The sequence below is a fragment of the Orcinus orca genome, chromosome 15 (assembly GCF_937001465.1).
Source record: "Orcinus orca chromosome 15, mOrcOrc1.1, whole genome shotgun sequence".
Lineage (NCBI taxonomy): Eukaryota > Metazoa > Chordata > Mammalia > Artiodactyla > Delphinidae > Orcinus > Orcinus orca.
Genome location: NC_064573.1, coordinates 23,476,653 through 23,493,790, shown reverse-complemented (window position 1 = coordinate 23,493,790; position 17,138 = coordinate 23,476,653). Strand labels below are relative to the sequence as shown.

The 17,138-nt window shown below is 41.5% G+C and overlaps 1 protein-coding gene across 3 annotated transcripts in view; it reads right to left on the bottom strand.

The window, feature by feature from the left end:
• The window catches only part of MYO5B (myosin VB), a 387,779-nt gene that overhangs the window by 214,711 nt on the left and 155,930 nt on the right, over positions 1–17,138 (bottom strand). For all 3 annotated transcript variants that reach the window (XM_033421389.2, XM_033421388.2, XM_049697846.1), the window contains exon 2: positions 16,900–17,010. In XM_033421389.2, the coding sequence (XP_033277280.1) occupies positions 16,900–17,010 (111 nt within the window). The remainder of the gene's footprint in view (positions 1–16,899; positions 17,011–17,138) is intronic.

Below are 17,138 nucleotides of genomic sequence, written 5' to 3'. Positions count from 1 at the left end.
GATAGACAAGATCAAAAGGCAGAAGGCTATGTACCAGATGAAGGAACAAGATAAAACCCCAGAAAAACAACTAAATGAAGTGGTGATAGGCAACCTTCCAGAAAAAGAATTAAGAATACTGATGGTGAAGATGATCAAGGACCTCGAAAGAGAATGGAGGCAAAGATCAAGAAGATGCAAGAAATGTTTAACAAAGACCTAGAAGATTTAAAGAACAAACAAACAGAGATGAACAGTACAATAACTGAAATGAAAACTACACTAGAAGGAATCAATAGCAGAATACCTGAGGCAAAAGAACGGATAAGTGACCTGGAAGACAGAATGGTGGAATTCACTGCAGCGGAACAGAATAAAGAAGAAAGAATGAAAAGAAATGAAGACAGCCTAAGAGACCTCTGGGACAACATTAAACGCAACAACATTCGCATTATAGGGGTCCCAGAAGGAGAAGAGACACAGAAAGAACCAGAGAAAATATTTGGAGATTATAGTTGAAAACTTCCCTAACATGCAAAGGAAATAGCCACCCAAGTCCAAGAAGCGCAGCGAGTCCCATACAGGATAAACCCAAAGGGAAACATGCCGAGACACACAGTAATTAAACTGAGAAAAATTAAAGACAAAGAAAAATTACTGAAAGCAGCAAGGGAAAAACGACAAATAACACACAAGGAAACTCCCATAAGGTTAACAGCTGATTTCTCAGCAGAAACTCTACAAGCCAGAAGGGAGTGATATGATATACTTAAAGTGATGAAAGGGAAGAAACTACAACCAAGATTACTCTATCCAGCAAGGATCTCATTCAGATTTGATGGAGAAATCAAAAGCTTTACAGACAAGCAAAAGCTAAGAGAATTCAGCACCACCAAATCAGCTCTACAACAAATGCTAAGGGAACTTCTCTAAGTGGGAAACACAAGAGAAGAAAAGGACCTACAAAAACAAACCCAAAACAATTAAGAAAATGATCACAGAAACATACATATCGATAATTACCTTAAACATGAATGGATTAAATGCTCCAACCAAAAGACACAGGCTTGCTGAATGGATACAGAAACAAGACCCATCTATATGCTGTCTACAAGAGACCCACTTCAGACCTACAGACACATACAGACTGAAAGTGAGGGGATGGAAAAAGATATTCCATACAAATGGAAATCAAAAGAAAGCTGGAGTAGCTATACTCATATCAGATGAAATAGACTTTAAAATAAGGAATGTTACAAGAGACAAGGAAGGACACTGCATAATGATCAAGGGATCAATCCAAGAAGAATATATAACAATTATAAATATATATGCACCCAACATAGGAGGACCTCAATACATAAGGCAACTGATAACAGCTATAAAAGACAAAATCGACAGTAACACAATAATAGTGGGGGACTTCAACACCTCACTTACACCAATGGACAGATCATCCAGAATGAAAATAAATAAGGAAACAGAAGCTTTAAATGACACAATAGACCAGGTAGATTTAATTGATATTTATAGGCCATTCCATCCAAAAACAGCAGATTACACTTTCTTCTCAAGTGCACATAGAACATTCTCCAGGATAGATCACATCTTGGGTCACAAATCAAGCCTCAGCAAATTTAAGAAAATTGAAATCATATCAAGCATCTTTTCTGACCATAATGCTATGAGGTTAGAAATGAATTACGGGGTAAAAAGCACAAACATATGGAGGCTGAACAATACGTTACTAAATAACCAAGAGATCACTGAAGAAAGCAAAGAGGAAATCAAAAAACACCTAGAGACAAATGACAATGAAAACACGACGATCCAAAACCTATGGGATGCAGCAAAAGCAGTTCTAAGAGGGAAGTTTATAGCTATACAAGCCTACCTCAAGAAACAAGAAAAATCTCAAATAAACAATCTAACCTTACACATAAAGAAACTAGAGAAAGAAGAACAAACAGAACCCAAAGTTAGCAGAAGGAAAGAAATCATAAAGATCAGAGCAGAAATAAATGAAATAGAAACAAAGAAAACAATAGCAAAGATCAATACAACTAAAAGCTGGTTCTTTCAGAAGAAAAACAAAATTGATAAACCATTAGCCAGACTCATCAAGAAAAAGAGAGAGAGGACTCAAATCAATAAAATTAGAAATGAAAAAGGAGAAGTTACAACAGACACCGCAGAAATACAAAGCACCCTAAGAGACTACTACAAGCAACTCTAGGCCAATAAAATGGACAACCTGGAAGAAATGGACAAATTCTTAGATAGGTATAACCTTCCAGGACTGAACCAGGAAGAAACAGAAAATATGAACAGACCAATCACAAGTAATGAAATTGAAACTGTGATTAAAAATCTTCCAACAAGGGCTTCCCTGGCGGCGCAGTGGTTGAGAGTCCGCCTGCCGATGCAGGGGACACGAGTTCGTTCCCCGGTCTGGGAAGATCCCACATGCCAAGGAGCGGCTGGGCCCGTGAGCCATGGCCGCTGAGCCTGTGCGTCCAGAGCCTGTGCTCTGCAACGGGAGAGTCCACAACAGTGAGAGGCCCGCATACCGCAAAAAAACAAAAACAAAAAAATAAATAAATAAAATAAAATAAAAATCTTCCAACGAAGAAAAGTTCAGGATCAGATGGCTTCACAGGTGAATGCTATCAAACATTTAGAGAAGAGTTAACACCCACCCTTCTCAAACTCTTCCAAACAACTGCAGAGGAAGGAGCACTCCCAAACTCATTCTATGAGGTCACCATCACCCTAATACCAAAACCAGATAAAGATACTACAAAAAAAGGAAATTACAGACCAATATCACTGATGAATATAGATGCAAAAATCCTCAACAAAATACTAGCAAACAGAATCCAACAATACATTAAAAGGATCATACACCATGATCAAGTGGGATTTATCCCAGGGATGCAAGGATTCTTCAATATATGCAAATCAATCAATGTGATACACCACATTAACAAATTAAGGGATAAATACTATATGATCATCTCAATAGATGCAGAAAAGGCTTTTGACAAAATTCAACACCTATTTATGATAAAAACTCTCCAGAAAGTGGGCACAGAAGGAACCTACCTCAACATAATAAAGGCCATATATGACAAACCCATAGCAAACATCATTCTCAATGGTGAAAAACTGAAAGCATTTCCTCTAAGATCAGGAACAAGACAAGGATGTCCACTCTCACCACCATTATTCAACATAGTTTTGGAAGTCCTAGCCATGGCAATCAGAGAAGAAAAAGAAATAAAAGGAATACAAATTGAAAAAGAAGAAGTAAAACTGTCCCTGTTTGCAGATCACATGATACTATACATAGAGAATCCTAAAGATGCCACCAGAAAACTACTAGAACTAATCAATGAATTTGGTAAAGTTGCAGGATACAAAATTAATGCACAGAAATCTCTTGCATTCCTATACACTAATGATGAAAAATCTGAAAGAGAAATTATGGAAACACTCGCATTTACCATTGCAACAAAAAGAATAAAATAGCTAGGAATAAACCTACCTAGGGAAACAAAAGACCTGTATGCAGAAAACTATAAGACACTGATGAAAGAAATTAAAGATGATACCAACAGATGGAGAGATATACCATGTTCTTGGATTGGAAGAATCAATATTGTGAAAATGACTATACTACCCAAAGCAATCTACAGATTCAATGAAATCCCTGTCAAATTACCAATGGCATTTTTTACGGAACTATAACAAATCATCTTAAAATTTGTATGGAGACAGAAAAGACCCCGCATAGCTGAAGCAGTCTTGAGGGAAAAAAACGGAGCTGGAGTAAGCAGACTCCCTGACTTCAGAATATACTAAAAGCTACCGTAATCAAGACAATATGGTACTGGCAGAAAAACAGAAACACAGATCAATGGAACAAGATAGAAAGCCCAGAGATAAATCCACGCACCTATATATATGGTCAACTAATCTATGACAAAGGAGGCAAAGATATACAATGGAGAAAAGACAGTCTCTTCAATAAGTGGTGCTGGGAAAACTGGACAGCTACATGTAAAAGAATGAAATTAGAACACCCCCTAACACCATACACAAAAATAAACTCAAAATGGATTCAATACCTAAATATAAGACCAGACACTATAAAACTCTTAGAGGAAAACATAGGAAGAACACTCTTTGACATAATCACAGCAAGATCTTTTTTGATCCACCTCCTAGAGTAATGGAAATAAAAACAAAAATAAATGGGACCTAATGGAACTTAAAAGCTTTTGCACAGCAAAGGAAAGCATAAACAAGATGAAAAGACAACTCTCAGAATGGGAGAAAATATTTGCAAAGGAATCAACGGACAAAGGATTAATCTCCAATATATATAAACACCTCATGCAGTGCAATATTAAAAAAACAACCCAATCCAAAAATGGGCAGAAGACCTAAATTGACATTTCTCCAAAGAAGATATACAGATGGCCAAGAATCACATGAAAAGCTGCTCAACATCACTAATTATTAGAGAAATGCAAGTCAAAACTGCAATGAGGTGTCACCTCACACCAGTTAGAATGGGCATCCTCAGAATATCTACAAACAACAAATGCTAGAGAGGTTGTGGAGAAAAGGCAACCCTCTTGCACTGTTGGTGGGAATGTAAATGGATACAGCCACTATGGAGAACAGTACGGAGTTCCTTAAAAAACTAAAAATAGAATTACCATATGATCCAGTAATCCCACTACTAGGCATATACCCAGAGAAAACCATAATTCCAAAAGACACATGCACCCCAATGTTCATTGCAGCACTCTTTACAATAGCCAGGTCATGGAAGCAACCTAGATGCCCATCGACAGACGAATGGATAAAGAAGTTGTGGTACATATATACAATGGAATATTACTCAGTCATAAAAAGGAACAAAATTGAGTCATTTGTTGAGACGTGGATGGATCTAGAGACTGTCATGCAGAGTGAAGTCAGAAAGAGAAAAACAAATATCGTATATTAATGCATGTATGTGGAACCTAGAAAAATGGTACAGATGAACCAGTTTGCAGGGCAGAAGTCGAGACACAGATGTAGAGAACAAACATATGGACACCAAGGGGGGAAAACCATGGTGGGGTGGGGATGGTGGTGTGCTGAATTGGGCGATTGGGATTGACATGTATACACTGATGTGTATAAAATTGATGACTAATAAGAACCTATAGTATAAACAAACAAACAACAAAAACACAACTAATACTAAACTTTCTTTGGGTTATTTGTATGGAAATATGTTAATATAAATGTTTCAGACATTACATGAAATTTCTAAAAATCTTATATGTTCTGGTATAATGTTATAAGTCCTAATTCTAGTTATTACTTTAAAATGTATATCTCAGAAATAACTAAATTTCCTTGTCAATTGCATTATTATGCACTTTCATCAAATCTTTAACCATGGTCATTTTTAAGTCTTTTGTCATTTACAGACAGTTCTGGGTGTACTCTGATGCTTCTGCAAATATGTTCCTATAAAAGGGTTTCATCTTCAAGGAATTCATGGAAAAGAATCTGACAAGTACACGTTTCTGGTAACTGACTATACTGCTGAACTGAATGAATAAGCATTTTTAGAACTCTAATGGAAAACTGATGAATTCATAAAAGTGCTAACAAAAGATCACGATGAAAAAAATAATTAATTACGTGGAACTGAGTGAACTGATGAGGATGATTATAATTTTTGTGACTTTCTGTTTGAATAAAAAAAAAATCCCACAAGGACTCAGATGTAAAAAATATACAAATCAATTTTCACTGCAAAGTAAAGGAGCTCTTGCAGTGGAGGATTACTGGACTGAATGTCAATATTATGACATAGTATGAGTGTGTTTCGTGTTTGGTAATTGCAATCATTGTTGCTTTTGTTGTGGTCATCTATTTACAATGCTTGGTGTCAGTTTATCTCTTGTAAAAATAAAATACAGTGTGTGTGTGTGTGTGTGTGTGTGTGTGTGTGTGTGTGAAAAAAAAGATGTAATTAATAAAAAGGTAGTGTTCTTTAATATTTAAACAGAAGGAACTTGACTGTTGTTTACCGTGTTTTATCTGAGTGTTAAGTTTCTTATGGTGTTCTTAAAAATCATCTGAGAGCTTGTAAGAAGAGTTTCCTTGGGACTTCCCTGGTGGTCTAGTGGCTAAGACTCTGCACTCCCAATACAGGGGGCCCAGGTTTGATCCCTGGTCAGGGAACTAGATCCCACATGCCGCAGCTAAGAGTTCACATGCCGCAACTAAAGATCCCACATGCCACAAGTAAGACCCGGCGCAGCTAGCTAGGTAAGTAAATAAATAAATAAGTTTCCTCAACACAAGTTATGTTCAGGAGCTCTTGGGCAGGGACCAGGAACATCAGTTGTTAAAAATCCCCACATAGTTCTGTACTGGTGGCCTATGGATCATGTTTTTTTAAATTAATTATTTATTTCTGGCTGTGTTGGGTCTTCACTGCTGCATGCAGGCTTTCTCTAGTTACAGCGAGCGGGGGCTACTCTTCCTTGCCATGCACGGGTTTCTCATTGTGGTGGCTTCTCTCATGGTGGAGCACAGGCTCTAGGCGCATGGGCGTCAGTAGTTGTGGCACAGGCTCAGCAGTCGTGGCTCGTGGACTCTAGAGCACAGGCTCAGTAGCTGTCGCGCACGAGCTTAGTTGCTCCGCAGCATGTGGGATCTTCCCGGACCAGGGATCAAACCCGTGTCTCCTGCATTGGCAGGCGGATTCTTAACCACTGTGCCACCAGGGAAGTCCCTATGGATCATATTTTAAGAATCACTATTCTATACAAGTCTTTCAGTGCTCTCTCCTGTCCCACATTTAGAGGGACTTGTACTACCAGATATTAAGGTATATTATTAAAGCTACTACGGCATTGGTTTAAATTAAAGTACTGTGGTAATGGTTTTAAAATAGACAGATAAATGAAACATAATAGCAGGTCCAGAAATAAATGCAAGCACGTATGGGTAATTTATTCATGATGACATCAAAATAGCAAATTAATGTTAAAAGGGATTTTTCAGTAGTGGTAGGTAAACTTGCAGCCATTTAGGAAAAAAAAATTGAGTCCATGTTCTATTCACCCTCATATTAAAATAAATTTTAGATGAAAAAAATAAAAATTAAATGAAAAAAAGAAAAATAAAACCAACCAATAAGAAAATAGAAATTAAATGAAAAAAGAAAAATAAAACCAATAAGAAAATGTGGGCAAATCTTCGTAAAAGCTTTGAAAGGAAGTACCTTTAAGGGGTGAGACAAAAGCCAGAACAATGTAGGGAAATACTCATTAATTTGACTATAACCTAAAACTTTAAAACCATCATAAAACACACCATATGTAGAGTAAATTGAGAGAAGGGAACAGTTATTCTGCATTATTTAATAGAATACTCTTAACATCCAAAGAGTTGTAAGAAATCAAAAAGAAAACCAATACCCTCACAGAAAATTGTGCACGGAATACAAGTCACAAAGTAAGAACTACAAATGGACGATATGTGAAAAACTATTCAACCTCACCATTAACAAAAGAGACGCAAATAAAAGATTATTAGCACCACTATCCATCAGCTAAGCAAAAGTACATAAAAACTGACACCCAGGATGGGTGTGGGCAAAAAGGGTTCAGACTGATTTAACTTTTCTGGAGGGCAGGTGGCAACACCTTGTCAGAATTTTTCATAAATATATTCTTCCTTGGCCCCAGGAGACAATCTTACAAATGAGCAAATGTATCAACTCCCAAAGCTGTAAATACAGAAGTAAAGCATGACACAGCCCAATATTTACGGTCAGGCAGCTACCCACAGCATTCTGCTGCATCTAACAAAAGGCATGTTACATATGAAATCTATGATAGGATTCCATTTATTTAAAACTGTATATTAAAGTCTGACTGGAATAACGTCCCAACAAAATATCAATGGCTACCTGTGTTAGTGAGGTTTTCTTTTGTACAGTTTTCTGTTGTTGGGATTTTTAAAATATTAATCAAGGCTCTTTTCTTTCTGTGAAAAAGCTCTTTTATTCTTATCAAACTTACTTCATACAGGAGACCAGCAAACAACTACCATGAAGATGCAGATAAAATTTCCAAGAGGTGGGAAACAAGTGGGAAATGGAGACTGATGAGAGTTGATTTTTATTTCATTAAACTCTAGAATTGCCCCCTCACCCCCTTCATCTCCAGCAGAGTGGGTGGTGTCACTGGGACTCTAACCAGACGTTCCTCCCTGAGCCCTCTGAAAGACTTCCCAATGCGGATGTCCCTCTGCCCAGCAGGAGCGCATCTGCTCTGGTCTCCCACATGGCTCTCCACCCTGCCTCCCTGGTAAGCAGCACAGAGAGAGCCAGGTGCAGAGCCACAGAGCTCCCCCAGACAACCCCTCATTTTTCAGATCAGAAAGCTGGGACCTGAGCCTGGTATCTTTAAACCCTGAGGCAGAAATGCTGGCATTACATATTTTCTCAGATGAATCTCCCCTCAAAAGACTCTCCCCCCAAGCGTGTGGAGGGAAAGGCATAGGCAGTTTTGTGAAAACATGGTCCAAAAATAAGCCAATGGTATTGGTTACAGTAAAATTGATAAGGAATAAAAATGCCCAGAGCAGCAGCAAAGAAGTGAGAGCTGCAAGCTCAGCATCCTAAAACTACAGACTTCTGGGGTTGTGTATATCCAGGGCGAGGGAGGGAGGGAGGGAATGAGAGCCTTAAGAACACATTGTTTTCGCTAACAGGTATTTGATTCTAACAGCGCTGCTAGGGTTGAACACTTATGGTTAATATGGTTTTATTTGAAATTAAAGGGTTTATGACACGATCAGAGACATTGAACTTTCTGCACAAAAGACTTCACTACATAATAACTGGGTCTTTGGAGGTAAAGAGGAGGCTGAATGTTAACACCCTTCACAAAATTAATGCTCGGTCACACACCTGGAGTGGACCTTCTCCTCTCCAAGGCCAGGAGCTGGGAATCAGCAACAGGTAGGGGTCTCCAATTGGTCGCCATCTATCTAGCAAATGATACTGGACAGCACTTGAGAATATAGAGGGTGGCATAAGGTAGAGGATTGGTCTAGACCTGCACTTGCCAATACATGGTTATTTAAATTGAATTCATTAAAGTTAAATACAATTAAAACTTCACTTTCTCATGCTAGCCACATTTCAAGGGCCCAATAGCCACATGTGACTAGTGACTGCCATACTGGACAATACAGATAGAGAACATCCAACTGTAGCACAATGTTCTCTTGGAGAGTGTTGGTCTAGATTGCTCTAAACTCAGTAGATCTGTGATTCTATAATGCTTAGTAGGTGCTTAAAAATACCAGTTGAATGAAATGTCTGATCTTTTCATGACCTCTCCCACACCTCAACTCATGTCCATGTTACATGGTACCACAGCCAGAGAACATAATCATAAAAACATCTTCAAATGACAAATCCCAACACAAAGATTTGGAGCTACTAATCAGCATATATGGTAGAGTAGGAGAAACAAGTTTTCTTTATCTACCCATAGAAGAAGAAGATCTAGAGAAAAGATAAGCTGGTAAAAACAGAGTTAACAGGAGGCAAGCAGTTGGTACTGACCCTGAGGTGCCACATGGCTCACAGAAATGGAGACCGACTAGGAGTTAAACCCTGTGTTCAAGTCCTGGCTGTCAGCTAAAGCAGTGGCTCTCAACCCTTCCTGCACCTTGGAATCCCATGAGGAGCTTGCAGAAAGATACTATGCTGTGTCCCATCCCCAAACTCTGATTTAAGAAGTCTGGTTGTGCTGGAGCTTTGCAAAAAATTTTTTAGCTCCTTGGGGGTTTCTATCACGCAGCCAAACTTAAGAACCACTGAACTTAACTGCTCTGAGGTGTTGAGTCCATCACTTCATTTCCACAGACAACAGCTTCCCTAATTGTAAGATGGGAGGACTGGTCCCAACAATCTTTAAGGGCCCTTTCAACTTTATTGGTCTAAAGGACTTATCTTAGGTCAGTGGATGTGGGTGTGTTCTCTTCTGTGTTCTCTTTCTGAGCTATCCTCCTGGAAAATAGGAGACCTCAAAGCTTGAATCCACTTACACTTACTATAATAGCAAGTGTGTGGCTCCAGGTTCATTTAGCACATACTAAAAGCCCAGTTTACATTATGTCTTAAACGAATACAAAAAACATTCACTTAATGAATGCTCTGCTGTGTCTTATTCTGTGATAGTTGTGTTTAAATCTTACAGCTCCATCTTCTCCAGTCTCCAAAAAGATCATGCTTCTTAAAAAGAACCTTCTTGGGCTTCCCTGGTGGTGCAGTGGTTGAGAGTCTGCCTGCCGATGCAGGGGACACGGGTTCGTGCCCCGGTCTGGGAAGATCCCACATGCCGCGGAGCGGCTGGGCCCGTGAGCCATGGCCGCTGAGCCTGTGCGTCCGGAGCCCGTGCTCCGCAACGGGAGAGGCCACAACAGTGAGAGGCCCGCGTACCGCACACACACAAAAAAAGAACCTTCTTATTCTTCACCTCATATGACTTAGCCCAGGCCTAAGCACAGGCATGCAATTACTTGAAAAATAAAATACTCTGTGACTCACGTGAACTTCTTAGTTAGGAAGGGTTAGGTTATGAAGAAATAACAAATTAACCCTGAAATCTCAGCGGCTCAGTACCACAAGGTTTCTTTCTCATTCATGCTAGGTACCCAAGGCTGGATGGGATGGAAGCTCTGCTCCACAAGGTCAACCAGACATCAACACGTGGCCTCCACCGTCACCAGGCAGAGGAAGAAGAGAGCATGGCAAACTCCCATAGGCTCTTCTATGCTTCTGCCTGGAAGTGACAGACAGGAATTCTACCTAGAGCTCTCTGGACGGAAGTAATCATGGGGTCCCACATAACCTTCAAGGAGGCTGAGAACCATGGTAGAACGTTTGCATGCCACCTCTACCATGGTAAGTGTTCCTGCTTTAGTAAGTCAGCAGGAAACTCCGAGGTAGCTGCCCAAGGGGGTTTCAAAAAAGTGTGTGGGGTTGGGGAGTGAAGACAGAGGGAGCAGTGGGGTAGAGTCAAGCACCTTACCATGTTTCTAATGGATTTCTAAAGATTCTTGGCCTTGAACTTTTCATATTCTAAAGCCTATATTTGTGTATGTATTACATTCATTATAAGTTAGACTGAAAGCTCCACAAAGGTACAGATGTACCATTTTCACTGCTGTATAACCAGACCCTGGCATATAATAATTGCTCAATAATAACTGTTTCTAATGAATGAATGGTGATGCTAGTAATTAAAGGAAAAAAAGCACAAATGAAAATAGGCAATTATGAAGTTTAAATTATAAACAAAATTACAGCAGTATAAAAATGTGAAGTCAAAAATAATCTTTTGATTTCAATTTATTTCAGGGAAAACAATTTACACATTCTGTTAGAATATGGAGTTATAAAAGTTTAGCTTTTAACATGGTGTCTTTCAGCAATGGCGAGTCCAGGACCATTTCCTCTACAGGCTTAAACCAGGGTTTCTCAACTTTGGCACTGTTTTCATTTAGGACTGATAGTTGTTTCTTTGGGGGAGGGACCTCTTAACAACATTCCTGCTCTCTACCTATCACTAGATGCCAATGGCAGACCTCCCTCCTCAGTCATGACAACCAAAAATGTATCCAGACATTGCCAAATGTCCCTTGGGGGCAAATATCACTGTTTCACCAACCTCTAAGCAGAAGCAGCCAGACAAAGTATCCTAACTGATGGCAAAGATCATGAATACAGCAGGGGAAGAGGTCAATGATAGTAACTAAGTAACAGAGATCCATCTGGAGATGGATGGTAGTGATGATTGCACAACAATGTAAATGTACTTAATGCCACTGAATTGTACTCTTAAAAATGGTGAAAACGGTAAATTTTATGTTACGTGTATTTTACAATATATTAATTTAAAAAAAACCCACTGTAGACAAGATAACTAATTGTATTGGCAACAATATTACCAATAGATATTTATATGCAATGTGTTATTTTATAACTTTAAGGAAACTTTTTTTGCATATGTACGATATAAATATTGTCTTCCATACTATCCTCGCCATCCAATCAACAAAGTTTAATACAGTCTCATTGGTGTATTACTGAGCAATTGAGAACAAAACAAAGATAAAGATAAAAAGTATCAGATGATCCATAAACCAATACAACAGTAAAAAAGAATGGAAAAACCAGTAAAACAAGAAGAAAAAAGAAATAATCAAAGTCACGTGCACTAAGAGGCTTTGCTGGTACCAGAGAAGTATCACCAAATACTCTCAGCTCTGTGCACGGGGTTTATGTGAGCTCTGTGAGCACTCTCAGGGTATGTGGTCTGAGTACACCAATGTGTAAGGACAATAGTCCTAGCTCTTCTGTGAGTCTGTCGCTTCTTGACTTGAAGAACCATGTTTGCTCTTTCCTCGCTATAATACCCTGATATGTTTGGTACCATCCTTAGACCTGAGCAAGAGGCGCCCTTCCCTGGACCGTGCATCTTAAAGGGCTCCAACATCACAAATGCAAAATATAACCTTATTAAAGAACACACGGTACCTCTGTCACCTGGGATCAGCGTTCAGTGCTGACACAGTGAGATCTGCAACCCTCAACATACACTCTTGTGACAAACGCCATCAGGCCCCAGGGAAATGCTTCTGCACACCTCTTGCCCTGTGTCCTTGAAATAAGACAAATGTGTCCAGGCACCTTGAAGGGTGGTGGGCTATAACATCACCAATGTCAGAGACAGACACTGCTTTGGAGCGTGGGGAGGCATTGGGCAGCAAAGACGTTTAGATAAAAGGAAAGACAAATTATCTTGTTAATCCCTCCTTCCAGATAGCACAAATGCAAAAAAAATTCTCACATAATGAAACACGGGTTCCCAGTTGGGTCGAATATCCAATGCCTTGCTTCTCTGCACATTCTAATTGTGGTTTCAGAGGTGCTCACAAATTAGTACAGTATTTGCAACCACTGCCAACCTGACTCATGAGGAACACCCTGCAGTACTGAACAAGTCACATTCCTCTTAAATTTGTTTATATGTAGGTACAGACATGACATGCCCAACGCAAGGTAGCAGTTCTTTATACTGGCAGCTAGATGGAGACCGAATAGTAGAGATTCAAGTACTTTCTTTTTAATATATTAAATGCTTTATTTTTTCAAGAATTAGAAATGTCAGATTTACCTAAATAATTCTGATAAAATATGCTTTTAATATTTAAACAGACATAGGCTACATCCCCATTCTTGCCCTGGCCCCAGAAACATTAGCAGGCTTGGATATGCACAGACACAGAAAGAGCACGTTGCTCTTCTTAAAACTCCCATCTCCCCATCCTTCTCTCACTCATGAACACTGCCAGGGCCTTGCACACAGGGAGTACTCGTCCTAGACATGGGATACAAACTTGTTTGGAAAAACAGAATTTAAACGCAAAACCATGGAAACGGGGAGAGTTTTCCCTGCCAGTAGAGGGCAGGAGGTGAGCAGTTTGTAAGGGAAGTGGGGGCAACTGAGAGAAGGTCTGCCAGGCAGAGCTCCACGGCACGCAAAGAATTAGGTAGCTGCATTTATCACCAAGGTCTGCATACACTGAGGTGCTTTACCCAGTCTAAACAGGGTACTGTGCTAAGGGTTGGCACACCCAGATACCCTGCACCCTTCACAGCCGTGGGGAGAAAAAGAGAAGACACGATGCTTTTCCCCCAAGAAGTTTCCCATCTTCTCACTGGCTTAAACAGAAAACATCTTACATTGGGCTGAAACAATCCAGACACAAAAGGACAAGTATTATATGATTCCACTTCTCTGAGGTACCTAGAAGAATCCAACTCAGAGACAAAGGTGAACAGGGATTACCAGGGGCTGCAGGTAGAGGGAGAAATACGGAGTTAGTATTCAATGGGTACAGACTTTCAGTTTTCCAAGATGAAAAGGGCTCTGTAGATGGACGGTGATGATGGCTGCAGAACAATGAGTAAGTATTTCATGCCACTGAACTGTGCACTTAAAAACGGTCGACACGGTACATTTTATGTTCTGTATATTTTACCCAAATAAATAAACAAATAAATAAGAAGCAAGCAAGCAACAGGGGAAAAGAAACATCTTTAGAGGAACACTGGGGGGCCTGAGCACCTTGAACAGAGCAGAGCACACAAGTTACTTACTGCTAAGGTAGAAGCCATAGGTTAAGAACTTTACTGTTTTAGAAGAGAACTAGTTTATTTTCAACCTCTGCTGATACAGTTAAACCCACACTATTGGACTTCAGAGGGAGGAGCAGAGGGCGGGGAAAGAGACTCCAGGGTGGATTTTTCAGCCAACCTGGTACATCAAAGATGCTTTTAGCTACAGAGGAGTTTCTTCAAACATTCAGAGTCCAGCCATCCAACTTCTGTTCTCCTGCCTCTGGTCCACAGCTCAGCTGAGTCGCTCCTAATGACAGCCCAGAGCCAGCAGTGGACAAACCACAGCCCACGAGCGACCTGGACAGAGTCCGATGCTCAGAGCCCATTATTTCTCCAGAACTGCTAACCTCCAGCCCCAGCCATCTCTTCTGATTACAGCTGATGGCCATGTAGCAGGGGAGGGGTCCTGGGCAGCTGCCAGGATTAGTCACGCAGGGCAGAACTCATTCTCTACTGGGGAGGCAAGCATCTGCTCTGTTTTAGCAACACAGCAGACACTCCCTCCATACAACTCTTAAAAAAACACCCACCCACTTACAAGATCAACTGAAATGAAATCTCCTGGAGTGGAAGATACACCATTCACGTGGGTGAACTAATTGTATTTTGTTTTGGGCATGGGGTGGAAAGTTATTCAACATGGTAAACATGATTCCATCTGTTGGGAATTTTGTTTCTCACCTCAGAACCAAGAGGAGGCTGGCAAAGTCTGCAGGCCAGGAAGGGGAAGGGGAGGTGAGCACACCTTAGTGTAAACAACTTTTAACAAACTAACCAACTCACTGTCCCAGGTTTACCAAGGGATGTGCTCAAAGTTGATACCAAACAGAAGTTAGGAGGGGGAAGACGTTCAACCTTCCTACTAATCAATGTGTTGATCTCCGCCCACTGTTAAGTACATGTGAGCAAAGCATTAAGACAAGGTCCATTTCTCAAGCAGGTCATTACTACCTAGAAAGACAGGACCAAAGAGCCTGGAAGAAGGAAAAACAGTAAGATAGTAAATGATCAAAGGCTAAGTGATGGGGGACAAAGTTTCAGTGCTCCTGCAGTTCAGAGAGAGGCAATAATCACTCCAGGCCAGGCCAGCTCTGCAGCCCCTCAAACCTGACCCATCCCAAAGCCAAATCTTGATTTTTTTGGCCACTTGGTTCAAAGCCTGTCCATCTCGCTGTCTCCCCTACTGTAAACCCTGCATGCACGACCTGCATCCCCAGCCTCAGGCTGTCCCATCTGTCCCCTTCTGCAGTGGCTTCCAGGTGCACTGGCCTCCCTTCCTTCCACACTCTCAAAGGGGACACACTGAGGCCTCGGGGCTTTGGCGCACAACTCCTGCCTGGACGCTCCCCTCCGCCCACCCGGGCCTGAGTCTTCACTGCTGGCTCCTTTCCACAGCCCCTCCCCGGACACCCTCACCTCAGCTCCCTCCTCACTTTCCTTCTGTACCTAGTCTACTGCTTCCGTGCCTACTGCAGCCTCCTTAGGCTCTTTCCCGTATTTCTGTGTTCACGTTCACTGAGCCCTCCGGCACTGAGCTCCCACAAATGGCAGGGCCACAACCGATCACCCATAAACCCCCATGACCAGCACAGTGCAAGCCTTCAAATATTCATGAAATGCACAAATCACAGGGAAGGGTAGTGACAAAAGGCTCATGAAAAGGGAAACTGAATCAGATCTTCTAGAAGGAATACAATTTCCTGGTTACTACCTTGTCTTCCTTTTGAGCGAAACCACCTGAAAATCAACTAACGAAAAAACTCTCGGGGCTTCCCTGGTGCCGCAGTGGTTAAGAATCTGCCTGCCAATGCAAGGGACACGGGTTCGAGCCCTGGTCCGGGAAGATCCCACATGCCGCGGAGCAACTAAGCCCATGCGCGACAGCTACTGAAGCCCACGCGCCTAGAGCCCGTGCTCCGCAACAAGAGAAGCCACCGCGATGAGAAGCCCACGCGCTGCAACGAAGAGTAGCTCTCGCTTGCCGCAACTAGAGAAAGCCCGTACGCAGCAACAAAGACCCAACGCAGCCAAAAAAAAAAAAAAAAAAAAAACCTCTCACTGGAGCAAATAACATGTAATGAGGGCTTACCTGCCAGGCACGACTCTAAGTACATGCCACACAGTAACTCATTTTATTCTAACGCGCTCCCTAGACAAACTATCACCCCCATGTCACAGATGAAGTAATAGGCACAGAAAAATTGCTAACTTGCTCAAGGGCACAAAGCTAGCAAGGGCCAAGCCAGGACCCCAACCCAGGCAGGCTGGGTCCAGAGCCGGTACTCCAACCACTGTACCAGGCACTGGCTCTTATGCTAAGTGGCTCCCCCTCACCTCCCACTGAGCCTCAACCCCACGGAGGGAAGCCTCCTGTGCCCCCCACTCCACCGAGAAGATTCTTGCCTCAGTCACCCGCCATCTCTCAGCTGCTAACACCAATGGGCACTTGTTTGTAATGGGCCATCCACTCAGCAGCTTCATGGTTTCAACTTTCACATACATCACCATCAACAGCAACAAAACGGACGCCAGGGGCTCAGAAGCTCCACTGTGCAGGACACGCTCTAGCCGCAATGTAGCATCCAACCCTGCTCAGGAGAGCTCTGCACTCCCACCCCCAGCACTGCACTCACAGTTTCATCTTCCAGTTGGAGCTGGAGGCTCTTCTCACCCTCCTTGTAGTCCTTGGTTAATTCAGCTGAGCGCCACACTTCATCGGGGTCAGGGATCCAGACCCTTGTGTACTGAAAGATTAAAAGAGAAGAAACTTAGATGCTAAGAGAAGCTTTCAGGTACGTTCTCTATGAGGGGCCCTCAGAACTTTTAAAGTCATCTGCACACATTTCCCTCCCTTCTCATTTCAAGATACAAA